Source organism: Halichoeres trimaculatus, unplaced genomic scaffold, assembly GCF_033239565.1.
Source record: "Halichoeres trimaculatus isolate MK-OKI-2021-1 unplaced genomic scaffold, fHalTri1.1 fHalTri1_scaffold_4, whole genome shotgun sequence".
Taxonomy (NCBI): domain Eukaryota; kingdom Metazoa; phylum Chordata; class Actinopteri; order Labriformes; family Labridae; genus Halichoeres; species Halichoeres trimaculatus.
In genome coordinates this window covers 18,422,209-18,449,707 of record NW_027437182.1, presented here as the reverse complement: position 1 = coordinate 18,449,707, position 27,499 = coordinate 18,422,209, and the positions used below count along the sequence as shown (strand labels likewise).

At 40.7% G+C, this 27,499-nt stretch overlaps 1 protein-coding gene across 1 annotated transcript in view; it reads left to right on the top strand.

The window, feature by feature from the left end:
- Positions 1-27,499, top strand: part of insrb (insulin receptor b) — an 85,987-nt gene that overhangs the window by 20,836 nt on the left and 37,652 nt on the right. The window contains exon 2 of the mRNA XM_074668581.1: positions 842-1,390. Coding sequence (XP_074524682.1) covers positions 842-1,390 — 549 coding nt within the window. The remainder of the gene's footprint in view (positions 1-841; positions 1,391-27,499) is intronic.

The window sequence follows — 27,499 nt, the reverse complement described above, 5'->3', positions numbered from 1 at the left end:
GATTAATCGGTCGGGCTCTACTGACGATAATAGATGTAGTGTTTCCATCTTAACACCCCCAAAAATGAGAGGCAGCAGTTTTCCCTGTTTTTTTATTTTTAAGTGTTGAGAATTATGGGAAATAGGCATCAACACCAGAAGCATGTCTTCACTCTGCTCATCTCTCAAAGAAACTGTCCCATTAGAAATTCACCACTTCTGTACTTACTGTGTGTTTGTGTGTTAAAACAAGTGTGTGTGTTTGCTCCTCTTAGACCAAATGTGCATGTCTGTGAGTATGAGTGTGTTTGGATTTGCCAGTGTACAGCAGCAGCAGCAGCAGCAGCAGCAGCAGCAGCAAAAGAGTATGAATGGGCACGAATAAGCATTAAGCTTCCAGGCTTCATTTGTGTTAACCCCTTCATGTCTGCTTCATTCAGATCAGAGAGTCTTACAGTCATTCCCTCTGTGGAGGGAAACAATTAGGGCCAATGAGAAATGAGAGAGTGAGACCATGTCTGTGTTTGTAAGAGAGAGAAAGACAGGCTGATGGAGAAAAAGGAGCTCATCAGCCACTCACAGCAAAACAGGGCAAGGCTCTGTTTCTTGAATAGCTCTGCACTACCTGGTGCAGATTACTGGTAGTTTCATGGCTTAAAAGAGGAAAAAGATTTATCTGCTGATATTCTCATCCATTTTTGAGTACCCTTGTAAGTAGAAGACAGCCTGTTTGCTCATGGGAAGTAAAGGTTCCTCCATATATCAAGAAGAAAAAATCAGATTTCCTGACTTACATCCATCCTCACACAATAATTGGTGTTATTGCTGTTTCTCTTATCAACCTCTATTTCTTTCTTTTCAGTCTGCCAAAGCAAAGACATCCGAAACAATGTGACCAACCTCCAGTCGTTGGAGAACTGCACCATCATTGAGGGCCACCTGAAGATCCTGCTCATGTTCAAGACCAAGACCGATGACTTTCGAGGCCTCAGCTACCCCAAGCTCAGAGTAGTGACAGACTACGTGCTGCTGTTCAGGGTCTACGGCCTCGAGACCCTCAGCGATCTCTTCCCCAACCTGACAGTAATCCGTGGAAACAACCTCTTCTTCAACTATGCTCTGGTGATTTATGAGATGCTGCAGCTGAAGGAGGTGGGACTCCACAGTCTCATGAACATCACTCGAGGTGCTGTGAGGATTGAGAAGAACCCCGACCTGTGCTACCTGGCCACTCTTGACTGGTCCAAGATCCTGGACTCGGTGGAGGACAACTTCATTGTGGCGAATAAGAATGATCGAGAGTGTGGAGATGTGTGTCCTGGTACAGCCCAGGGTCAGACGATCTGCCCGCAGAACACCATTAACGGACACTTCAGGGGGCGCTGCTGGTCACAGAACCACTGCCAGAGAAGTAAGTGTTCATGTGTGTCTGTCTGATTACAACATTTAGTTTTGGAGACAGAATTTCATTGTTTCATTTTGGAGGGGAAAAGTGAGGCATTTTGAAACCAGGAGATTGAGAAGATGGTTCACTACGTCTATCTTTCCTAACACCGGGGTGCATAGGTTCTATAGCGGATTTAGCGGATTTATAGTGGAGTGAGCATCTGTCAAAAATGCGATCTTTGGGTTAAGACGGGGCTGCTCGCGCGTACACACGGAGAGAGCTGAAGCGAGCGTCCTGAGGGGTAAGGAGGAAACACACACTAATATGAGTGATGGCACAAAAGATACGGTTCTTAAGACGCCTGCCACAGTCCCAGTGTGGGAATATTTTGTTTTTTATCAGAATGAACAAAGTGTGAGCTCATGAACACCAACGAGCTGATATGTCGCATTTGTTTGAAAATAGTGGCGACGAAGAAGAAGAAGGGGAGGTGCAGCAGAGCCTTGTTCTTTGACAATCCGCTCTTACTGAGGCTTTTGGTCTGCAAAGTAAATAGAAATAAAAGCGCCAAATGGTGGGCGCTCAAAGACAGCTACATTGGCAAAGAAATGCAGCCCTTCGATACGGTTGAAAGCCAGAAATGTTAAAAATGTTTGACAGACAGTACGGATTGACTGGGAAAAAGTACATGTTACAAACAATTCAGGAACTGTTTAAACTCCCTTTTATTGAGGCTATAGTTTTTATTGTTTTATTTTTTTGGGGAGTTTTGTTTTTTCTTTAGAGCCAGGGTCTCTGTATGGATATGGTGTACTCACATTATTATCCCATTTATCATAATTACATCAATGAAAAAATGGGGAAAAAAAAAATCAAAATAATATTGACAATAATATTGTTTATCAGCAATAATATTTTGGAAAATTATCGTCTATCAAAATTTGTTATCGTGACAGGCCTAACCGTAGTAGAGATGATAACTTAATTAGCCTATGCTTGTTGTCTGTACAGTTATGCTTTATAGCACTGTCCTTTTTTGTTTTCAAAAAGAGAGTTGCGCACTGTCAGGTGTTTGAACCAGCCTATTTTTTGCCAAATAAAACAGACGACTGACATCATTCATGCATGCAGCAGAGGAATACTGTCCATATTGCCTGTCTGTCATGTGCGAACACGCTTAGCTGTAGCGCCTTCCCAGCTCCAAAGTGGTCCTCTGAGACGCATAATGAGAATATCCAGAGCACTTTTTTCCCCCGTCCAGAAATCAATCGAGACAACAGATGTTTTCATTCTGGATGGTTTATGTAATGATTTCTATGATACGGAGGGCTGCTCCTTAATATCAGCTGCAAGGGGTCATGGACTGATTAGCATTCATTGACTGGAGCATTGTGGGCAAATGATCTGTAATTATGGGCTTGCGATGTGCTTGATGTGTGAAATGACCCAACTGCTCTGTAGTGTCAGGGAGTAGCAAACTCAAGGGTGGGCATAATAGAAAAAAAATAAATTGCAATAAAAGACTAAGGACAAAGTGTGGACGGAAAAAAAAAGTTCAAATCTAACTTTTTCCTAAGAATTGTTCAGATTTTCTCTCGTTTAAGTGAAAAAAGAGATTCAGTCAGCCGTTCAGTCAGTCGGTAAGTCTGTCCTCTCCTACCATAAACACAGAGAACGGCTTCTATTGTAAGACACACACAGAGAATGCTTATTATTTTTTTCAAGGCGATTATAGCTTGTGTTGTTTTTTCTCTTTCGTTCCTGTGTCGGACATAAAGGCCAACGTTCAAAGCAGAACGACCTCGGCCATGTTTATACTCTGACATCCACTGTTGCAGCCCGCATATAATGTTGGCTCCTAGTTTCTCTGCCAGATCTCAGTCACTGTCGGGAAAGTAATACAGGAAATAGTTTCCTTTGTGTCTCTGTCTCTGCACACACAAACACACAGACATTCTCACACACACACACACACACACACATACACAACTGGAGTGAGAGTTTAGCCTGAGGAAAGGTGTATAGCTTACAGTTATTTTTATGGTTGGGTCAAAACAAATGTAGCATCATTGAGAAGATTTGGAGCCTGAAATTACGTTGAAAAATGCTGCAGGTGTTGGAGGAGCCTGACACATTTATGAGCTAAAAGTTAAAGAACTTCACAACAAAACAATGCAGATGTTGTCTGCAGTAGGCCAGCAGGATAAGAAAGAAATGTGCACTTTGGGACAAGTTTGTCTAATATGGAATACCAAAAAAAAAATAAATCCAAAGCCTGGTTTATACTTCTGCATTGAATTGCCTACACTTTAGGTCTTCTATAGCTCTTACCTCTTCCAAAATGTAGCTACAGGTCAAAACAAGCCCTGTGATTGGTTCACTGGTTGACACTGTATTTCTTGCCCTTGTAACATTTCAGAATCTCCATAGATTGTCATTTCCTCTCTGTTTTTCCTTGTAATAATTGCTGTGTGATAAATACTGAGTAACAGCTCCAAGTAAACATAATACGCTCAATGTGAAAAGCATAAACAGAGGGAGACTGCAACCAGATGAATTAGCTGGATATTGAAGAGCAGGGCTACTTTGACACCTTAAAGCACAAGTATGTGGTGTAAAATACAGTATTGATGGTCATTACACCCAAAGTCCTGTTTAACTTCTAAAATGAACCATGTTAAGAGAAACACTAGTGTCAATAAATGCAGGCTTATTTGCTGATAATTGTATTGCGGGAAGATGAAACTGTGATTAATTGCTCAGACACAGTTAATTACTGTGCAGACAACCCAAGCCTTATGAGGAAAAAGCTTCTCTTTTATTTCTTTCCAAACTTAAGAAATAAAGGCTGCTTAATTCTTTATGATTTTATTAAAAATGATTACATGGACCTTGTTGCAGGGCAATGTTTTATAGAAATTCTATAGAACATAGAAAATGAGGAATTGTACACCAACAAAAGCAACACGGATGATTCGGCTTTAAAGAAATTAAATGCAATTAGAGTTTTAATCAGATTTTTCCATCGCTTTTTTCCCTTTTCCCACCCTCTCTCTGTGTCTTATAGTTTGTACTAGGGCTGGGCAATTAATTGGATTTTAATCGTGATTTCAATTTTGCCATCTGACAATCATAGAAACAATACAATCGAAGAAAAACAATTAATATGCCACACAGTGTAGATGTATGCAAGTTCCTGTGCTTTATAGCTCTTCTTTGTTCCATGTGCAGCCACAACGAGTGTGTGTGACTTATGTGTATCAATAATACTGTATGTGCCACTTGCTGGTTCTTTCAAGTTGTGTTACAATAAAAAAAAAAATGAAGTTTTTGAATAAATGAATAATTATGTGTATTAATTGTGATTTCAATATCACTTAAAATAATCGGGATTCTTATTTTTACCATAATCCCCCAGTCCTAGTTTGTACTTGCCAAATTATCACCTGATTCTTTTAAAAAGAGTTTTTTTTACTTCAACAGAGTGACATCTTAAGTTAAAAAAAACTGTCCCTGAAGTTCAGTTTAAGTTATTGAGTTAAATGTTGTTAACAAGAAAGGCAAGTCAGCTGACAGAAATGTGTAGACAGGACTCCAATCAACCTGTGTGTGTGTGTACATGTGCTGTCATGTTTCCTCTGCTACAGATAGGCCATGAGAGCAGGTACAGTGCTGTGCTCTGCGGCATGTGACCGGCTCCAGTTCAGTAAAGAGCTGTGTGTCAAAGTGGGAGCCATTTCTAGAACATGATGCAATTGCTGTCTGCCCCTTTGGTTAGGGGAGAGGGAGGAGAGAGCGTGGGTATGCATTGGCTGCACATAGGGATATGAGCACGCTTAATGTAAATGTTGGTGAGCGTTTGTGTGCTTGATGTATGTGTGCTAAAGTGCCTGTCCTCAGTGGAGGTGAGAAGTAGACCTCTACACTTGATGTGTTTTTAGCCTACAGCAGCCAAACTCTCAGATTGGAAGCTGACCTGAAATCAGTGCAAGAAGTTGATGTAATTTTGTATAAATGGTATGTCTAGCTGGGTTCTAGGATAAAGTCATAACATGTGGAATGTGCTGTCTCTTTGGGTGCCTCTTCAGCAACATACGGTGCTACAAGTGCTTGGTGGTGGTGGTGGTGGTGTCGTGACGCAGCTGTAGGATCTCTAATTAGAGCTTCTGTGAATGAAAAGTCACAGTTTACCAAATTAGACACACACGCACACACATGTGCCCATGTGTATGAAGGACCCGGGTGCAGGGAGGAGGAACATTAGATGGGGCATTAAAGTTTATGTGTGAGTGGAAACTGAGGGCTTGTTTTTGTTGTGCTTTTACAGGGTTCCAATTGCCTTAGGTAAGAGCCAGGGGAGAGCCTGCATTCCTCTGATCTTACACATGCTTCTTACGAGCAGGAAAACCACTGTGTGTGTGTGTGTGTGTGTGAGAACACATTTATATGTGTGTGAACCAAGACATGTCATGTTAAAGTGTGCAGGGCCCTTGTAAGTAAGTTGGCAATCCAAACATACTGGAGAGTATATGAGATCTGACATTTATTGCCTATTTTCTAAGTGTGCCTGTGTCTGAGGCACATATGTATTTTGTGTGTATGTGCTTTTTGTGTGTTTTTTTGCAGGTACTGGAGGTCAGTCCAGTTGTAGGTTTTGTCAAGTGCACTCAAGCTGCAATTTTCTCAGCTTTTACAGGCTGTCACCAGTCGCGGTAGCTTTGTTGCCTGATTTAATGTTGGTGGTTGCTTGCTTTACTCTGGACAACAGTGGTACAACCACATACTTCAAAGGTGGTCGAGCTATGTTCTTCTATGGGGGCTGAAATTCATAGTCGAAGCAGTTTATTTCAAGATGAATGATCTTCCCAAGCAATCATCAGCCATTACTAACAAAATAATTGATTGAATAATTATTTAATAAAGAATAAAACAGATTTTTTAGACAAGACAGAGCTTTGTTTACATTATCTGATACATGCTAGTTGGCAGCGCAATTTCTGTGTTTCTTATATTGCTAGTTTCCAGTCCTCTTAGATTCTTTATTTGTTGGTCCACAGAAAACCATAGACTCCGACCATCTTATCAGATCACTTTTGTTTGAGTTGGAATGGATAACTGTTAAGCAGCAGTTGATCATACCCCTATTATGTCAAAAGAATGTAAGAGAAGGGAGGTAAAATGTATAAGCGATGTACAAAGATACTGGAAAAATATCAGATGCAAGAAATTACAACGCTACTAAGTAGATTATTGAAAGGCACAAGGTCTGCATTGTTGACAAAATTACATTTTTGAGGGTGTGAGTGGGGTTGATTTTACAAAGGGGCTCAGACGTAAGACGAATGTGAACATCCCACCTTGGAATGGCAGTATTTAATAGCCAAGTGGGAAAGTGAGCACACAGTGGATCTCCTATTTAGATAAGACTCTATCTGTTGCTGAGGCCCGGCACACTGTGTTCAGCCCCACAGACATCAGCCTGCTTAATGCTTGCACAACTCATAGACACAAACACACACACACACACACACACATGCAAGCAAAGAAGAGAAAAAGCTTTTTAGGTTAAAGTTCACTTTGCTTGCGCCTACATGCTTTGTTGTTTGCTGTATTTGTTTTCCGACAAACACACACAGTGGAGTCACAGCTTCAGCGCCACAGTGACAAAAGCCATTAAGGGGGAGAGTGCCCCCACTCTGTTAAATGCACAACTTCAGACCAACGTAGTCACACAGGTTAAACCTGCACTGGGGGTCGATCTAAATGGGTCAACCTGTGTCACTCAAAGTGGTTTTGTGACCCTCCCTTGGACAAGAGGAGAGCGTCTAACGCCAGGCTTTAAAACAAAACAGGCATTGCACAAAGTGGAAGGGGATTTTGTTTTCATTTCTGGAAGCTACAAAGTCAACTTAAATGATAAAAAAACAGGAAAGAAATGAAATGTATGATGGAGGTTGAGCAAAAGAAGGTTCTAAAAACTTTGCTTTGATGTAGTGAGGAACAGGAACCGTATTTCCAAGAAAACTAGATGTTACACAATCCTCAATGAGCTTAACGCTCATGAGCTGAGAAACTGAGGAAACACATTGACATTGACATTGAGTTTTTTTTTATTCTAAATTTTGCAGTTACAGCTTACATTTAGGTTGTCTTTATTATCAAATCTAGTTTTATAGCAGCCTCCTGGCCTGGTCTGAAAGTTTAAAAACACTTATCCCTGAGTGATAGCATATGTTATTCTTCCAAAGTAATCAGAACTGATTGTACCCTAGCTTTTTTTTTTCTTAAAGTTTTAATGAAAATGGTCATTTATGACATTTTCCTGGCTGTTTATGACGTTTCCATTAGTGCTTTTATTTCTCTTGCTATCAAATGAAAGTGGACAGTTGGTGCGGATAAGACGAGGGCCAGATGAAGAGGCCAAGAGAGGAAGAGAAGGGGTTGGGCAAAGAAAAATAAACAGAGCAAAACAAACATGACGGGGCGTTTCAAGTGTGGCTCCCAGGTACACACACAGAAACACCACACACTAATATACACATGCGCTCTCAGATAAATGGACACTTTTGGCTAGCCCAGCTAGAGGAGGGTAAAGAGGGAAAGAAAATGACAGTATTAAGGATTGTGGCGTTCAATAGAGCGCGCCGTTGGCCTGCACCCACCACAACCAAACAAAAACACTTAACCAGCCCAGCTACTTCAATGGAGAGTGAAAAGTCCCTGCTCAGGTTGTTTCCAGTCTCACCTCGGTTTTCCTTCCTTCTTTCTTTTGTACCTTAGGTTCACTTTCAACTGTTGCTTCTAATCAAAAGTAAGTGAAAGCAGTTAACTTGAGCTGCTCTATAGCCATTAACTTCAACTTCAACTTTATTTTATTTGTATGGCACTTTTCATGCTTCTGCAACACAAAGTGCCTCACAGAGGATAAAAACAAAAGGGAAGACCAAAGAAACAAAACAAACAAAGACAAAGGAATGCCATTAAAACCCCAAACCTCCCACCCCCACAAATATACCCACTGAACACGGTAACACCCACGCACATACATAGACATACATACCGGCACACACAAACATACACGCACACACACACACACGCGCACACACACACACACGCACACACACACACACACACATAGACAGGCTGTTGATGAGGAGACATGGCTGGGCACCAAGATCTGAGGTGAGGAAAAAGCTACCTTTGGGGGCTGCGCACACCGGGAGGGGCCATGGCCCGTGGCTGAAAGGGGCGCCACCCCAGGGACCACCCCAGCCCAGGCAGACAGGTGGCTCCACACCAAGGTGTAGAGCTCACTAGCCACCAGGGCCGGAGCCATCCATGGGACAGCGCCCCAATCAGTGGGCCAAAAACAGCTCCCGGTGTGGCAGACCCCCAGGAGGAAACACTGGAGAACCGAGGGACTAAAATAGTAGATTGAGATAAAAGGTCTAGAAGCTAAAACTGAAGGAATAAAACAGTAGAGATTAAATAAATCTTTATCCTAACATAAACATCAAACAACATTGAAATGAAACAACATAATAGAACAGGATAAACTAATCTAATAAATAGATAAATAAATAAATAAATAAATAAACAAAACAGAATTAATAATAATAGTAAAAAGTAGAGTAATAATAAAAAAGTGTAAAGATAGGGGTAAGCATAAAAAGAGGTTAATCTAGTCAGTTAAAAGCCTGATTAAAAAGATGGGTCTTGAGCCTCTTTTTAAAAATATCAACATTCTCTGCGCCCCTGAGGCTCTCCGGGAGGCTATTCCACAATCGGGGACCATAATAATAGAATGCCGCCTCCCCGTGAGTTTTAGTTCTTACTTGTGGTATTGTTAAAAGGCCAGCACCGGAGGACCTCAGGGTCCGCGAGGGTTGATAGGGTAAAAGTATTTCAGATAGATAAGATGGGCCAAGACCGTTAAGACACTTAAAAACTAATAAGAGAACCTTAAAATCGATCCTGAAACGCACGGGGAGCCAATGCAGCGATTTTAAAACAGGCGTAATGTGCTCCCGCCCTCTGGTCCTCGTCAGCACTCGTGCGGCTGAGTTTTGCAATAATTGTAAATTGTGTATGTTCTTTTTGGGAAGACCAGAGAGCAGGGCATTACAATAGTCTAAACGACAGGAGATAAAAGCATGCATTAGCACCTCCGTGCTGGCCTGAGAGAGAAACGGGCTGCATTAGGTGTGCAGTAACACAGGGAACATGAGGAGTACAGAAAGACACACTGCCTGTTGCTGAGGTGTTATGCTGTGAATGTAAAGTGTTGTTGATGTGGACTCTTCTGTTGAAAATCAGTCTTCAAACATGATTAGTTTTGAACTTATCTGAAGAGAAAGAATGAGTTCTGAAACTATGGTTCTCAACTAAGTTACTCTTACAACTGATTCTGCAACTATGATGATTTCTATCTCAAGTCAATCTGTTGACCATTTATTTGTCTAATAAAGATGAAGTCTGAAGCGTCAGGCACTTTCTTGCATAAAAAGCCAGAAAAAACAACTTGAAAATAAAAACCAAAGTTTGAAAAAGTCAAAACATTGTATGAACACTTACAATTCCTGAAGTCTGCGGTGTCAGTATCAGATTGCCTCTGCTGTCCAATCAACTGTCCAAACCAAACCAACTATTCACTAAAATTAAACCACTAAAACTTGCAAATATTCAGCACTTCAGCTAAAAAAGTTGAACAAATTATGAAAATAATCATCAATAGCTCATTTTGTTTGCCAAGAAAGATTTGAGTATGAGGACAGAGCAGATAAAGTGCAGGAATTAAAAATGTGATATTAGTATTGTCTAAACCTAAGTGATGAATGTCTCTTTAAAGTATTGTTAGAACTGTCACAGGAGTTTAATCACTCAAAGGCATCATTAAATGTGATGTATACATGATATAACCCTAACCCTCAGCTCGTGAACCTCCATATGAAAGGAAAGTCTTGTTTTTCTTGTATACCAACCACATGCCAATCATCTAAAGGCAAAACACACACAATACAAATACAGTACATGTTCTTTTTCTTCAAATGAGTGGAAAGCAGAAGGAGGAGATGGTCATTGAATGCATTGCAAATACCAGAAAGAGCATATTTGCAACATTTGTCTTGCAGCATCTAAAAATGTCCTGGAAATGAATTTAAATAATTGCATCCTTTTGACACTTGAATTTTGATTTCTACGTGTATTCAGTGAGAGGAGGAAAAAAAGCTGGAAACAAACAATTTGCTGTCAGTTTATAGAATAATTTATGAACACCAAAAGGAGAAGGGATGGACGAGTACTGATACCAGGTCTTGGTATCGGGCCGATACCAGCCTTTTTTCAAGGTACCGATATTCGTGAAATCTGCAGATACCAGCAGCAGATACTCAAGGCAAGAAAATCTTCAGTCGAGCAATCCTTCTCGACGCTAGTTACTGCTATTTGCTGTGGTTTAACACCACGGCAAATGTGCGCCATGTCCTGTTCAGACAACACTTAAACTCTGTCATTTGTTGGTCTTATTGTGCACTTTTAAAAATATATATTTTTAAATATTTATCAAAAAAATGTTAAACTCAAGAGTTATTTATGTTATATTTTGATTTAATGGCTGAGTGTCTGTGCTGTCTTTGATCAAAATGATCTGTCACTGTTCATTGAAATTTTATGTATCAAAAGTACTAGTAGTATTGGTACTCGGCGTCGATAAGTACTCAAGAGGGAGTACTTGTACTGGTATCAGTCTACATAAAAAGTGGTATCGGACATCCCTAAAAAGGAGTAAGAGCATGCACTTCCCATCTGTACAATTACATTGTTGAGTCTTTTGACCTATCTAGCTTCTGATACTGGTTTTATATTGCTGACAACTAGTGTCTGGCTGCTTTTCTAAGTTAATGTCACTTTAAAATAATTTTTGATCCTATTGCTCTGGTTAAATCCAATCTAGTTCAGTCCAGTCCAAAGTTAAAGAAGTGAGCGCCAGTATTTTTCCATCCCTTCGTTCTTTTTAACAGGAGAAAGTATGGAGCCAACCCTTGACAGATCCTTATGGTCTTGCTTCCCATTTCCTTTTGAGATCCAGCTTCTGACCAAAGCAATATGATCCTGATAGTGACACATTCACACAGTCTCACACACAGAAGAGAAAGCTGCTAACATTTGTCCTCATGTCTTTTTTAAGTTAATGTGAAAGACACAGATATACACTTCTATAATTATGTACATATGTGATAGTGAAAAAACTACCATAAATATCTGATGAGGGACAAAGAGTGTGAGAAAAATACTAAAACTTGACAGGAGAGTGCAAGAAGAGGGAAGGAACAATTAAAACAGACAGATTGAGAGAGTGAGTTAATTATCATACGCTTGTGTTTTCTTTCCTGGCAGCTTGCATCCTAGTTAACAAATCCAAATTAACTCTGATAAGCTGGCATTAGTTTTGAATCTGCATGTGTATGGGTGTGTGTGTGTGTCTGTGTGTATCTTCCTCTACCCGCACAGAGTGCCATAGCAGACAGGCAGTGCTAGCTGGGCGCCCCAGGGGATCTGGAAAACTCTCTCTCCTCTCCCTCCTCCAGCTCATCAATGAACGGGCACTCCCACATCCTGCTTTACACACACACACACACACACACACACACACACACACACACACACTGTGTGCATGCTTATAACTAATGGTACACGTTCAGATGCACAACAAATACACACTTGTGCAGGGAGCCAAGTGGAGCACAAGCGTTCACACAAGGCTAAGTAGAGCACACTGACACTGCTGCTCAGTATTCTGGCAGGCGATTGGCTGTCAGTGGAGATGTGAGTAGCCTTTATTGTGAAGTATATGGGGGCTTCTGAGGATACTAACATACAGGAATAAGACATTGCCTCAGCTATTGCTGCACTGTGTTTTAAGGTGTGGCGAAGGAAAAAGTCATCCCTGAACATTTTGTACCTTCTCATGCGTTTTTCTGAGAATAAACAGTTTATTTGTGTCAGTATTTAACAGGTGGATAACGAGAGAGCAAGTTTTATACTTTTCTGATTGGGATAATACCTTTATTCCCCTGTGTTCTTCTCAAAATCCACACATCCATGTGTTACGGAGGGAAGCATTTTGGCAGGCAAGTGGTTGTTAGAGCCTGAGCTGTCTGAATGGACTTCCTCATTACTTCCTGTCTTTGTCCAAAGCACTTCCTACTGCTGAGCTGTATAACCGGGCCCAGGGGAAGGCTGGCAGCAAATGAGGAGCGTGGAGTTGAGGGATATTATTTACATGAGATAGAAAGGGGCTATAGATCTACTGCCCTCAAAACATAAATTCCAATATCAGACAGGGCGCAAGATGTTTATTTCCTGAATCATTTTGCAAGGCTTCTGTGAATGCAAACACCAGGTTGTAAACTAGATATCGGAGATATAGTCAGGATGAAAGGTAGCAGTAAGGACAACACAGTTTTTTTGTTTGAAGGGATTTACACCGCCCTACATGAGATTGGTGAAAGGGTAGTGTTTTCAGGTTTCTGCAACATCAGATAACTTCCTGCTTCCTGTCTTGACATAAACCCTACACACACTTTGAACAAACATGGCTCGCTGTTTGATGAACAGTTGGTGAATTTTTCTGCAGTCTGTGATGATTTGTGGTGCCTTGTCATCAAGCGGCAACCTCCGGTCTGAGAATATGAGACAGTGCGGTAGTGCTAAAATCTGCTGTTTCTTGAGTGTTCGCTTGAGGCTGGCTCTGGAAGTACCAGAAGTCACATACACACCAGGCCAAAAAAGCCATTTTTAAAGCAGAAATTAACTTATTTACAGCCTGGTTCAAAAAACGTCTCCTGTCTGAGTCGCTAATTTTACTACCGGCTCTCACTGTACGGGGGTGAATTTTTTTCTAACTCGGCTGTTCAGAGGATATTAGGATTGTGAGCTCCTTCAATAAGAGGCACAGCTGAGGGTCACGTGACCCACAGGCGCCCTATGGCTGTACGCAAAGCCCTTGCCACTACCAATATGGCGGCTATAGCTGATGTGCTTCATTTTCCGTTTCTGAAACAGACGGGTGACGTCGCTGAGACTACATCCATGTTTTATAGTCTATGCTTGTCATCTGCTGGTGTTGGTCCACTGTATTTTATCAAGTCCAAAGTCAATGAAATGTTTTTCTGACCATTATTTTACTGTGATTGATTGGCCAGGCAACAGAGCCCCAACCAAGTAATGAGAATTTACATGAACATACTTTTCAGAAGTTACACATTTCTGTATTCTTCACCTTTTCTTGATTGATTACAGGCAATGGTTTAATAATTAAAAAAAATACTAGATTTTTGATAATTAAAATAAAAAAAATACCTATGAAGTATTTCACTTTAGTTATTATTGATAATGCATATATGATTGCTAAATTTGAGTTGTCTGTACAACTGGCCCTTACTTCAGGTGACTAGACCCACAGCACTGACATTTCTCTGGTACACCTGAGGGACAGAACGACAGATGATAGAAAACCTCTGTGTTGCAAGATTGTGATCATTTTAAAGCTTTTGTTATTGAAAACAGAATGTACTTGCAGTTGTACAAATGATAACTGTGGTGTAGAATAAATACAAAGCCAACCCCAGGGTCATTACACACAGTATCCTCATTATTCAGTCTTACAAAACAAGTCTGTTGCTTTTCCCTCAAATGACCTGATTAAGTTCTTCATAAAACTGATTCAAAAGGAATCGGGCATTGGTTTGAACGGCTAATAAACATCTTCTGTTTCTAAAGTCTGCGACTCTATCATAAATAAAAACCTAAATCCATTTTTTGTACAAATTGCTTTTAATTTTCTTTTGCAATTTTTTGATCATTTCCTATCCTTTCATGGTAAAAAAAAACTAGCAAATGAAGGTTTTTAAACTCACTACATAAAAAAACCTGTGTGCTTATTCCCAGTGTCTCATAGCTGATACATAATAGGAGAAACTCTCTACTTGAATTGTATGGCATCACAAGTCTGTCAGTTCAATTTTAGGTTTTTAAAGTTAAGTAAGCATGAAATGATTGATTTTTGTTTTTTTTTGCATTATTTCTCTAAATGCACATCATACTCCTTCACAAAGTGATTTTCTTCTCCAGCTCCGTTAAAGCAGATCCAGCCCCTACCTGTACACAGCTAATTAAATAAAACAACCTTGCTGTTTCATCAGAGCAGGGAAGGCTCTTCATGCTGTAGAGATCACAGAACCACGTGTTAGAGGCTTAACTTAGTCTGTCACCAGTGCTACTAGTATGTACTGTATTTGGAATATGTGATACTCATGCTCCGTCAAATACTTGGAATTTCATGGGTGGCTTTGAGGTAGTTCGGCGGCTTGGCTGAAGGGATGTTTGGACGTTTGAAATTTGCAGGAATTCTGCTGTTACATCACCATCTTGGGAAAGCAGCACCCACCCAGCAGTGTGTGTGTGTGTGGGTTGTTGAGTCCAATCTCACCTGACACTTATTAAATTATTATTCTGCTTTCAGGTTATTATGACCTGCTGTTTGACCTCAATGCGTACATCCTGATTTGGGTGAGCAAGAACAGCCTAATGAAGCATGCATAATTATAACAACCCTCATCTTTATTTTTCTGAAGTTCCTTGTGTCCTCACATGACCTCACCAATCCTCAAATTGGTGCCAAACCAGACTCTTTCCATGTAGTTCTGTCCAGACCAAACCTACTTCACTGACTGTCATGTTCTTGACTTTCAAGAGAACAACCTTTTCCTTGAACAATTTAACAGGGTCCTCTCTGTGCTAAAAAACTCAGAACCCTTAGAGGAGTACAGCCCATCTCAGAATGTAAGTGTCTTAGAAAGAAGCATAATTCTCAGTCAACACATTTTTGATGGTCTCTTGGGCAGGCAGGGATGGTGCAGTCCAGAGAACCCCTTCCTATTTAAGGTCATTTCAGTGACACTAGGCTCAGGGATAGGGGTGGTGGAGGGACAGATGAAGGGGCAGGTTATTGGGAGAATGTGACCCCGGACTGACCCACCCAGGTCAGAAGTGAGCAAGTAGAGGGTGGGGGTCAGAAAGCAGTGGACAATTTGCTGGACATAACTAGAGGGTAAGAAATGGACATCTACATCTACACCCACACTCTCTGGAAGGGCTGACAAAGACAGGAAGTGCCTGTGTAAAACAAGGACAGGTGTGTGTTAAAGGGGTTTGTGCTAAGCAGCAGAGACACACATACACACAAAAAATAGGGTTTTCCTCCTCTACATTACTCAACTTATTTCCTTTTAAAACCCAGATGAATTCTTCATCTGAAATATATCTGGATATTTTCCAGCCAGACCCTTTGGGAAAATTCCCACAAAGCCTTTAGTCAACATGTGAGCATAGCAAGTGAAGGTTAGGAAAATGCCCAATGAGTGGGTAAGGGTTACTTTAGGTTAAATATGAGTTAGCTTTAGGGTTAGCTATGCTAAGTTTAGTTCCTGTGCTTCAGACTCATGACTGAGTCGTTATTATTAGAGAAAGGGGAGGTTGTCTGATTCATTGATCGCTGACAGCATTTCAGTAAGGATCTTCAAAAATAGGTTGGATGAAAAACATGGGTGGCTTAATAGGGACTGAGCAAGTATTGTTATGTTGAAAAACACTGGAAAAATACAAGGACTTCTCTTTCTGATTTGTACATCTGAAATTTAATGTCAGTGTCATTTTTCCTTTTTTGCTTTGCATTATCTAACTTGGCTTAGAAAACAAATGATGAAGCATTTAGCTATGACAGAATCCACCTCCTCTTTGCTAAATGTCTCAGCATCCGTGTCACCCTTACTCTGCTGGCATTTATTTGCACTGCAGAGCTCTGTGTCTGTCACCAGGTTGTTACAGTAGCTCTAAAATAATCAAATGCAACTTGGTTATGTTTAAAAATGCATTGTACACTTAAAGTTCATGTGATTAAAGAAATTATTTTTCTTTAATTACTGAATGTCTTGAGTGTGAAAAAATAATACATTTCTTATTTATGGTAAAATCAAATGTTTTTCGTCTTGTTTTATGTGTGTTTCTTAAACAAATAAGACCGTCACAATAAGAGTAACATATAAATTCCAGTACAGGATAGACTTAGCTTTCTTTACAGTGAAAAAAACAAACAAACTTATGATTATCGGTATCGGTATCAGCCAAAAGGGGTTTTGATATATCGGATATCGGCAAAAATCCAATGTGTGTGTGTGTTTATGAGTAAGTGCCTGACGCAGGATAGGTTATGAACTCTCTATTTTAGATAACACACACACAATATGAGAGACTGAAAGTTTCAGGTTACTTTCTGGCTCAGTTTCCATAAAATGAACACATTTCTCATATTTCATACTTGATAAACCCTCAAAAAGTTAATTTTTTTGGTCATACTATAGAATAGTGTCTTTCTGTCTCTTCGGTCGTGTGTCCTGATCACGTTCTGTTGTATAAAAGTGCTGTTGTAAAACATTAAACTCCTGGCTTCCTCTACCATCTCCTCCTCCTTCCTGATAGCCTGAGTGGTCATATATATTTGCAAGACTGATATAAAATGCGACACTAATCTTTCTCTCTTTGCCTAAACGCATCCCTTGATTATATGAGAGTGGTGACAGTTATAAGGCTGCAGTAAAAATGGCTGCTGCTGTTCTACTGTCATCTCTTTCTCTCTTTGCTGTACAGACTTTACTGAACTTTACTTCAAGTTTGCAGCAGTGGAGGATTCCCTGCATCTTCCCACTACACTTTAGTCATAATGATTACTATATTCACATGCTTTTCTGTGTTTTTCATGTAAGAAAAGCTCTGAGATTATCTTGAACTGGGTTAAAAATCTGTGAAAACCGATAAGAAACTGTCTTTTTTTTTTCGCTATTTCTCTTCCCTACTTCTTCTTTCGCTCCACCTTATGAGAAAGATCCTCCTTCTGGACTCCCTCCCTTCTCCTTTTTTTCCTTTCTGTCCCTCTGTTCCTTTGCTTTGTGCTCTCCCTCTCTCTGTCCCTCCACCTCCTCCTTCCCCCTCTCACACTGTGGTATGCAGACATGCAGGAATTTCTGGGCCTCAAAATGATAGACCAAACTTGTCAGCCCTGGCTCCTGTTACTAAAGATGGCCGCTCTGGCAGTGTGTGCGCCTGCGATTGGTGCACATTTGAGTTACTCACCATGTGATTGGTCTCAGCATGTTTGTCCACAGCTCCTGTGTTTCTGGCAGTAGTGTGTGTTCCTGTTTTTGTTTGTATCAGATACAGTTCCATGTGTTATTTGTGACTTCCTAGTGAGTATAACTCTTCCTATCTTAAACTCCTCTGCATGGTTTTGGCTTTGGAGACACATGTGTTCCTGCATGCCACTGTGTTTGTGTTCTTGTGTGTGTGTGTGTGTGTGTGTGTGTGTGTGTGTGTGTGTGTGTGTGTGTGTGTGTGTAAGTGAATGAGGGGTGTGTCTCCACCCAAGAGATGGAGGCTGTTCAGACTGAAACTGAGAATTTTTTTTTTCAGAATTTTTAGAGGGGGCTGGTTCAGCTTTTGGTCAAATCACTCACCAAAGGTGTCTGTAGTCCTTGAGATGGGGGGTTTGGGGCTTGAATCTGACCTGGAGCCCTTTGCCCTACATCATTCCCCACTTGCCTTTCCTAGTTTCCTTTTCTACCCACTGCCAGTTCCCTCAATAAAGGCACTCATCAACCTCTAAAAACAATCTTGCAAATAAGAAAATTTAAAAAAGGGTTCAAAAACAATAACAAAACTTCTTTGACTTGTTATGATATTCAGTTGTCTATAGCAGTCATTCCCAAAGTCTGGGTCCTGACCCACAGGTGGGTCGCCAGAGATTTTTTATGGGTCGCCAAATTAGTTTTCAAAATGTTTATATGAAATTCATGCTGTCCTTAACCAGAAGAGGTCTCCCCTCGCCGATTTGTTTACTGATGATTGGCTCCTCATACTGTCATGTCTGGTTACATTTTCATCGTAAAGGGTCATTGCTACGTTTACTGTGACTGGAAACATGCAACTGCTTTAAAACACACTGAAGCCATGAGCTCAAACAGCCAAGCCAAGCTGCCGTATCTTTCCTATTATTTTACAGCATTCAGAGAAAAACACTGTCACTGTGTTACTATCACACAAATGAAAGAGACAACACATTGATTACTTTGATAGTTAGTTTCCAAAAGAAAGATTTTAAGTCAAAGTCAAAACCCGTTTGACTTTGAAAGTCCAAAAACACTGCCAGATCTTGGACGGGAACCAGCTGCAGAAACGGAGCGTGTTACAGTTGTGCAGTGACGTCACGCTGAAAAAGAGACATGAACAGATCCTTTACTTCATTCTGGATGAGCATCGCATCTGAATATCTAGTCCTGAGTCTGGTATTTTGTTTCGTATCTCTTTCACAATCACATTAAATAGAATAGAATAGAATAGAATAGAATAGAATAGAATAGAATAGAAACTGTAAGCCCAACAAAGTTGTAATGCATTTGTCAAATATGTCTCTTAGGCCTGTTAGCTGGTATAAAAGATGTAAGATGATGCAGAAACATCATTAAAGAACACTTTTTTTAATCTTTAGCAAATTTATCCTGTCAGTAGATTTACAGATTGGACATATTTTGGATTGGGTCACCTTGGCTTGTTCCTCCAAAAAAATGGGTCGCTGGAAAAAAAGTTTGGGAAACATTGGTCTATAGCACAAGATAAAAGGGAACACACAAGCTAACTGATTTCTAACTGCTGAGCTCAAACCCAAACCCTCACAGAGCGCACTCCTTGCATATATTGAAGATGACACTGAGTAGCAACCATAGCTTCTCCTTAATTTAGACTATGAGCTAGTCTGTTACGACGCATGTGTTTGTATCACCAGGCAGAATGACGTCCAGCCCAGTTAATATTTAGCATGCCTTGGCTGCTGCCTCCTCTCTCCAGTGTCTCCTGCTCTGGACCTTGTGATGGCATTGTTGCAGCTAAATAAGGTTCTGCTGCGGCATGCTGCTCCGGCCTGTCAGCCACACACACACTCCACACACACTTTGTGCACACACACACATGGCATGGATGAGTCTCACTGAGATGTTTTGCTGGTGTTCTGGGTGAACTGTGGTGCACCTGTGTGTGCGTATATATTTATATACACCTCATAGATCATCTGACTTCTTACTGTCTGATCTCTGACTCAAAGAGAAAGAGTGGATTTGTTGAATTCTGCTGTCATGCGCTGTCAGTTCTCCTCTTATAGTTCACCTCTGAGCGTAAACACTTGACCTACACAAAGCAGAATATAGGTTAATGAGATCAACCGGACCCACAGTATTTCTGGTGCGTGGACAGTAACCATGTGACGCCGTGTAATTTATATCAATCATGAAGGAGGCGCACAGGAAGTGAGCAAACATAAGACAGCAGCATTTGTCTGTCTGAAGACAGTGCTGATGACATTCTGCCATGATGGCATTTATAGGGTTGGAAAAAATACATTATGAAAATGTCCTAATAAAGGTACCAGTATCTGCACTGGCCTCTGATACAACATAAAATGCAGTATCTAGTTTTGGGGGGTATACTAGGAAATGCATGGATTCTATTTGATAATCAGAAAAGCACTCAGAGAGCGCAGATCTCCGCCAAGCATATTGCTGTTGTCATGCAACACTTTAGTCCTACTTTAATATTATACTACCTTTCAGCAGACAATTTGATACAATTTGGTGTAAGTTGCAGGTTTGTACGATAACTTGTTACATGACAGTGTTAAAATTATGATGACCCAGAACATATTTCATACCCTGGATCTTAGTTTCTGAAATTGCCAGGATCTTGATTGTACTTTTACATCCATCAGAAATTATGGTGACCTTGTCTTGTATTTTTTGAAAAGCAATCCGACCATTTATCGTGGAGTTATATACACATGTGCATACATGCTAACCCTCCCGATTTTCCCGGGAGACTCCCGAATTTCAGTGCCCCACCCAAAAATCTCCCGGGCCCACAATTCTCACAAATTTCTCCCCATTTCCACCTGGACAACAATATTGCTACACCATCCTTCTCTACTGACTGGGCGCTGTTTCCGGCCGGACATTGATAACGGTTACACCTCGGCTCGAAGTCAAGCGAGGCAAACAGAACAGAAGAAGAAGAAGAAGCAGAAGAAGAAATGAGTGAGAAGAGAAAGTATGTGTGTAAATTCCAGAATGAGTGGAAAAGAGAATTCCCGTTTATCTGGGACAGCGCGAAGGGGACGGGATATGCTACGTGCTCATTTTGTAGATCTGACTTTTCAATTGAACACGGTGACCAAACGGATATCACAACACATCAATATGACCGACCCCCCTTTTGAAAATCTCCCGAATTCTGAGGTCTCAAGGTTGGCAAGTATGCATATGGTGAAACCAGCCCTATCTCACAATGATAAAGAATCCTTTGAAAAATTCCTGGATCCAGGAGATAATTCGGATCACCTCCTAAATTGAATCGCTTCGTCCTTATCTCATTTTGAACATTTCCTGAAAATTTCATGAAGATCTGTTTGTTAGTTTTTGAGTTACGTTGTTCACAAACAAACAAACAGACAGACAAATTCTCCCTAAAACATAACCTCCTTGGCGGAGGTAACCAGTTAGCTTTCAGGTAACTTACTCAGTGGTATTTGCAATTTAACCAAAGTACAGTACTCACAAAGAAAGGTATTAGATTTTGACTACAAGATGCAAAGCATGCCACATCAACACACTAAGATAATTATAAAAAATAGGATTCTCATGTTTTATTATTATTGACACACCATTCGTGGGTTGTTTCAGATATTTATGAATTATGTTTATTTTTGTAAACAGGATCAGTAATTCAGTGTGGTTGGGATGTTTCATCAAAGCACTTACCTCTAAACAACCCAACCAGTCTTTAATGGTTTTCTTTAAACGCAGTGTGTGAGTGTGTGTGTGTGTGCCCATGATTGCCTTTGTATGTGCGACCCCTCTGAGGGTTGATTGGCTCTGATGGAGGCGTGGATGCTGGGAACAGCTTGGATGACAAACTCGGCTGGGTCAGTTTGACGGGACGTATGTCTGTAGGAGGGACTGTCTGGCGCTCCATAACTCCATACTGCGGACAGTATGTGCATGTGTAGATTGAGACAGATGCTCCAGTCTCTGCGGCTCATGTGTGCCACTGACAGAGATGGATGTGCCAATAGAGCTTGTCTGGACTGCGGAGGAATAGCCGCGGTGATGCATGACAATCCTCGCCTGTGCCGGCTGATTGGATGACCACGTTGCCCCCTCCTCCCGTTCTCCTATTGGCCAGGTCTGTTGGAATTTGTGCTGTGATTGCTGGCAGGGATGTGATCCAAGCTGTGGTCAAATTTATTAATCATATTTGTCAAATGGCAGGGAATTTCAAATTAATAATAGTTTTCTATGTATTAGTTGATATCTCACTTTCAATCTGACTTTATGAAGCAGACTCTGTCAACCTCTACAAAGTAATCACTGATAATTTAATCAATCATTTTAAAGCTAATTTTAAAAATGAGTTTGTATGAATTTCAAGCTTGCAGAATTCATCCTATTGGTTCCACAGGGAAGGATTGATATTGATGTTGAAAAATCATTATTTTTTATCCCTTGTGAAAGGAAAGGAGATTAATTTAAGTTGTCCAGTCTCATGTCAATACTTTCACTTAATGCGGTGGAAAAGACCATGAAGAGAAGAAAAATTTCTGCTCCAATCTGTAATTTACTTAAATATCTGTGGTATGATTCCCTCTTTGTAATTAGCAATATTTGCTCCACACACACCTTTGTCAACAGGTCCTTGAGTGAACACTTCCCTGTTCCAGGAGCTGGCTCTGGCTGCTGATAGCATCAATCACCAGTACCTGTTTACTGTCTCCTGTTAACCGCTGTCCCTCTGACCGCTTAGACCCTTCTCTCTGCTCTGATTTAATTTCTCCCTCATTCTGCTTTTAAAATCGTATTACAAAGACACACACAAGCACACGCGCACATGGCTGTTTACCTCTGGCAGTCCAATGTTCTGTGGCAGAGAATCACATCTGTTTCACAGTGGTGTTGTGGTGTTGAAGCATGGATCATATTTAGAAGCTGACCACAAAAACTTGGATCTGCTGCACAGCTAAAACTCAGTGAGCAACTTGTCCCAGTGTGTTTGTTATTTGGTGATTTCAGCGAGTATAAACAATGAAAGGATTAACACATTTCACAGACAAATGTAATTGGGTATTTCTCTGTAATCTTCAGGATGTACAGTAACACACCTGTTAGTGTGTGGCAATAGGAGTCTGTAAATGCTCCCTGCTCATCACATGTAGATGTTTTTCCCTCCCTCACACACTTTTCTTAGAATAACAGGGATCCAGTAGCCAGCTGAGCTGCAGGCGGCATCGTCTTTTCTGGGCTGCTTTCACTGTGTTTGCTTTGGCAGCATCCACAGATGAAATTCCTTCTCTGTCTTTTATTGTTTGCTGGATGTGTGTAAATCAGCTCTGGGCAGCTTTGTGTTGGTCTGCCCCAGGGTCAATAACTTCAGTGTGTGTGATGTTGCACATGTACAGAATATCCTCCAGTAAAGCTGGTAAACACTACTAAGTATAGGTTGTGCTTTTACGATGTTGTCCTTGTCGTACTGTATTAACAGTGCTGAGTTGGTTCGGTTCACTGATTGTTTGGTTTTTACAGTTGAGTCTTGTTAAAATGATTTCAGGTGTTCAACATCACAACCACAGCACCTTAGTTCATCCTATAACTTTTTCCTCTGCAAGCTCACCCTGAACTATTTGCTAAGATCTCCTAAAGGTGCTGCTCAAGAATCAACCGCCTTTAACAGGACTCACATGAGAGCTGACCAAGGTTATAATAGTTTTGGATTTGTCATTATAGTTTAGTTTTAGTTAAGTTTTAGTTTAGTTTCAGTTTAGTTTTAGTTTTTTCATACCTTATTAACCAGGTGCAGGATTCAAAAAGGTCAGAGTAAATATTTTGTCATACTGTTAATTTTCAAGTCCAACATAGTGCTCACTGCTCAGTCAATGCTGATACTGAAATGTTGGCTGCTGCATTAAACACATGAAAATAATATAAACTAAATATAAAAATATAAACATAAATTATATAAAATAATCCATCCATCCATCCATTTTCTATACCGCTTATCCTGTTTAGGGTCGCGGGTGGCTGGAGCCTATCCCAGCAATCATTGGGCGAGAGGCGGGGTACACCCTGGACTGGTCGCCAGTCAATCGCAGGGCTGACACAGAGACAGACAACCATTCATGCACACACTCACACCTAGGGACAATTTGGTGTGACCAATTAACCTGGTAAGCATGTTTTTGGACTGTGGGAGGAAGCCGGAGTACCCGGAGAGAACCCACGCATGCACGGGGAGAACATGCAAACTCCACACAGAAAGACCCACCGGCCGAGGTGGGGATTTGAACCGGTGACCTTCTTGCTGTGAGGCTGCAGCGCTAACCGTTGCACCACCGTGCAGCCCATATAAAATAATGTTGACATAAATTAGATAAAAATAATAAAAACATAAATTATATAAAACAATATAATATGAGCTTTAATAATTAGAAACTTGGACTCTGTTACAATAAAGTCAGACTCACATGAAATTAAACTGTTACAGATGCTCTGATTCATTGCTCCTCTACGTTTCGTCGCAGCACAGCGCACAGCCAGTCAGTGCAGTAAACAAGCACGTCCCAGTACGTCACCATGATGGTGCTGTACGGCGCTGACAACTGCCAAAAACTGTCGTAAAATTGGTTTGGAAAATGTGTCGGATTAATTTAAATCCTAAAGGCTATTAATATTGTCAAAAACTATAAATAAGGAAATTTTGTCTTTAATTTTGGTTCGTTTCAGTTAGTTTTGTGAACACAAGATACAGTTTTAGTTTACTTATCATTTTTGTTTTCTTTTCTAGTTTTTATTAGTTTAAGTTAACTGCACTGTATTTTAAATTTTAGTTTTCATTTTTAGTTTCGTTTTAGTTAACTATTATAACCTTGGAGCTGACACCAAAGCTAGCTTGCCAGTGACATTGTCTCTTCACAGTCTGTCATGTTCATCTCTCCCCAGATGGCAACACAAGGACTGATGATCAGACAGTAAAAAAATTCTGAACACAAAACAGACCATAAACATGTAAGCAGAAAGACAGTGGTACCTATTGGAGTCAGGGATGTATGATGTTGATGCTGAGACCTCTTTTTCCAAACTCTAGTTAAACAACAAAGATGGGCACAGAATAATTATCCAGTTGTTTAATTTTAAGTGATAACTACAGTAATAAAACAATTTAAAAAAAATGTTCAGGGTTAAGGTTTTCCATGAAGCACAGGAAGTGTTGTTGGTTTCTTTGTTTACCTCTGGCTGCTGTTCCAGTAAAAAGCTGCATCTTTCTTTGTGTGCCACCCACTCACCCAAGTTGTCTCCTTGCTAAAGGGGGCCTCTGTCGACAGCACCTGCTCCCCAAAGGATAAGCGGGGCCTCTTCAGTCCCTTGACACGTTTTTCCCTTTCCTAACATGTACATGCTGTGCTCCTTATTCCTTTGTCCTTTACCCTCATGTACATGCATTATGTATGTGCACATAAGCAAGCACACATATGGCCACATGCTAAAAAGAAAAAAAAAAAAACAGGTATTCTTCGGTGGTCACTTTTTTTTCCTCCAGCAGTCACCCCGCTGTTTAAATCCTTCAGATGGGGGCTTGTTTTTCAGTTAGGCCCTTAAAGAGGAGGCAGTGCGCCTGAGGACACAGCTTCTGTCTGCTTTCTGCCTCTAAGGTCTGCATTTTGCCTGACCTGCTGCTGAGACATCCTGGGGAGAGTTGAAGAATAAAACAGGGCCTTGTGCACTGTGGTGCTCCTGTCAGAGACTTGATGAGTATTAGCTGGAAACAAAAACCTGCAGCAATGATTTAATCCTTTATTTGGTTCGTTAAACTTTGCATATTATGGTATAGAATAATAATAGATCAACGTAACATCCAAAGGCCCTCAAGTCAAACGAAATACATTAGAAGGGATTCCATGGCTTGTATTTCTTGTTTTGTTTTCATCACGTGTTGTGTCTTTGTGTGGTTTGTACTGAGTAGCCCTGCAGAGTTATTGTCCTGAGATCTACTGAGTGCATTTGCAGGAAGATTACAAACCTCTGCCACTTATCGAGGTGCTAATCTCATACTAATTAAGATGATTCAAATATTTTGATTCTTCACTATTGTTACCAAGCTACTTAATGTTGAGAGCATATTCATGTCTCTTTTTTTCTTCCTCAATTACTGGACCAGATGCACTTCCCCTGCTGCAGTGCTTAATTTTGACTGGATGAATTTTCCAATGCGCCTGAGCTTCGTATTTTTCATTTCTCATGTGAAATTCAAGATATAATAAGACAAGATGTTTTACATGATCAGAGGCTCTCTGTTCTCCTGTCCTCTGGGCCATACACTTAAAATGCAGCTCCCCCTTCTCACCCACAGTCTCACACTTTGCAGCTTTGTAGACAGAATCATGCAGCGAGAGACGGAGAAGTGAGAAATGGAGGTTGGTGTAAGTGTTGAGACAAACAAACTAAACGATTGTCATCAGTTTTTTTTTTCATGAAATTAAAGTGGACTTTTCCATATATCAGAATTATGTCTGTTTTTCTTTGTGACAAAGCTCAGATTATTTTAAAAAACAGGTAAGGTGTCAGAAATTGATTGTTTGAAATAGTCCTCTGCATACTGAAAATACTGGATACTGGGAAAATCGATCCCAGAAAAACATGATTTTAAAATGGATGTTTTGAGAAGATTTTTTTAATCATTTATTGTAGACTTTCAGTCATTTTTTTATTTATACAATTATATTATGCAAAAACAGCTGAAAATGTGAGTAGGATACACAATCAGAGAACATTCTGTCTTAAATGGAAAATTAGAGAATTGAACAGAATCCTGACTCCTCTTGTCCTGGGTAAGCAGTGTGTCCACTGTTTAATCTTGTTTTGAGGAGACGCCCCGTGAATTCCTGTTCTAGGAGAGAAAAACAAGCCTGGGGGAGGGGTGTTTTTCAAAGAGAACTGATCAGAAGGAGTGAGTGAGCGATAGGGGGACAAGAACAGAGCGCTCCTTACTGTGGACACTTGAATACACGCTCGGTTTTGGTATTTTCCTAATTGTTTCCCTCCTTTGAGCCACGTGGCCATGCCCGGCAATACTGCTCTTCTGCTTTTTCACGTTGACACTTTCCTCCAGTTCTCCCTTTCAGCTTCCCCCTCCCTTTCTCCTCAGCCCCTTCTCTCCGTCCACTGCTCGCTCCTCTTGTGCATCTGCATCGAATCGATGTACTCAGATGCACTCTTCTGTCACGTGCTGTAACGGCCCTGGCCGCCATTCCTCCCTGCCATCTTCACTCAGAAATTCTGGACACAGTATATGATCAGGGTAGTGGGAGCACCTTCTCACAACCCGTCCAGCTGCTATAGGTGCTTCTACACGTGTAATTTGTTTCTGCTTGTTTGCCAGGTTGGTGCTGTTTGTTGCTGCTTGAATGGTTCAAGCATCCTTATTCATATCATTGACCTGTAAAGGTTGAGACATCCATACACAGGGCCACATGTTCATCACTCCCTGCTCAGCAGTGAAAAGTGTGTGCTTTTGGCAAATCTCTTTAGCCTGGCAGTTATTGGAACTAAGATTTTAATTAGGGGAGGTTTTAGAGAAGCGCACGCTGCATTAGCATTACAACAGGGGCATGTTTGAGGGTGGACCAGCAGGCAGATTGTGAGTTTTCAGTCCTGTTGAGAAAGGATCAGAAAGGGGACTGCTATCTGTATGGTATGGACTCTTTTTTTTGTACCTGGATGATGCAATAATTGGGCTTTTAATACAAAATTTTGGTGATATCTCTTTTCCTTCTCAGTTTTTAAGAAACCTGATTTCTTACACCATTTACAGGTACCTGACCACACAGGTCATCTATCCAGAATCCCTCTGTAGTAGGGATGCACAATATTATCAGCACAATATCGGTATTGGCTGATAAAAGCTTAAAAACACGTTTATCGGTATTGGCAG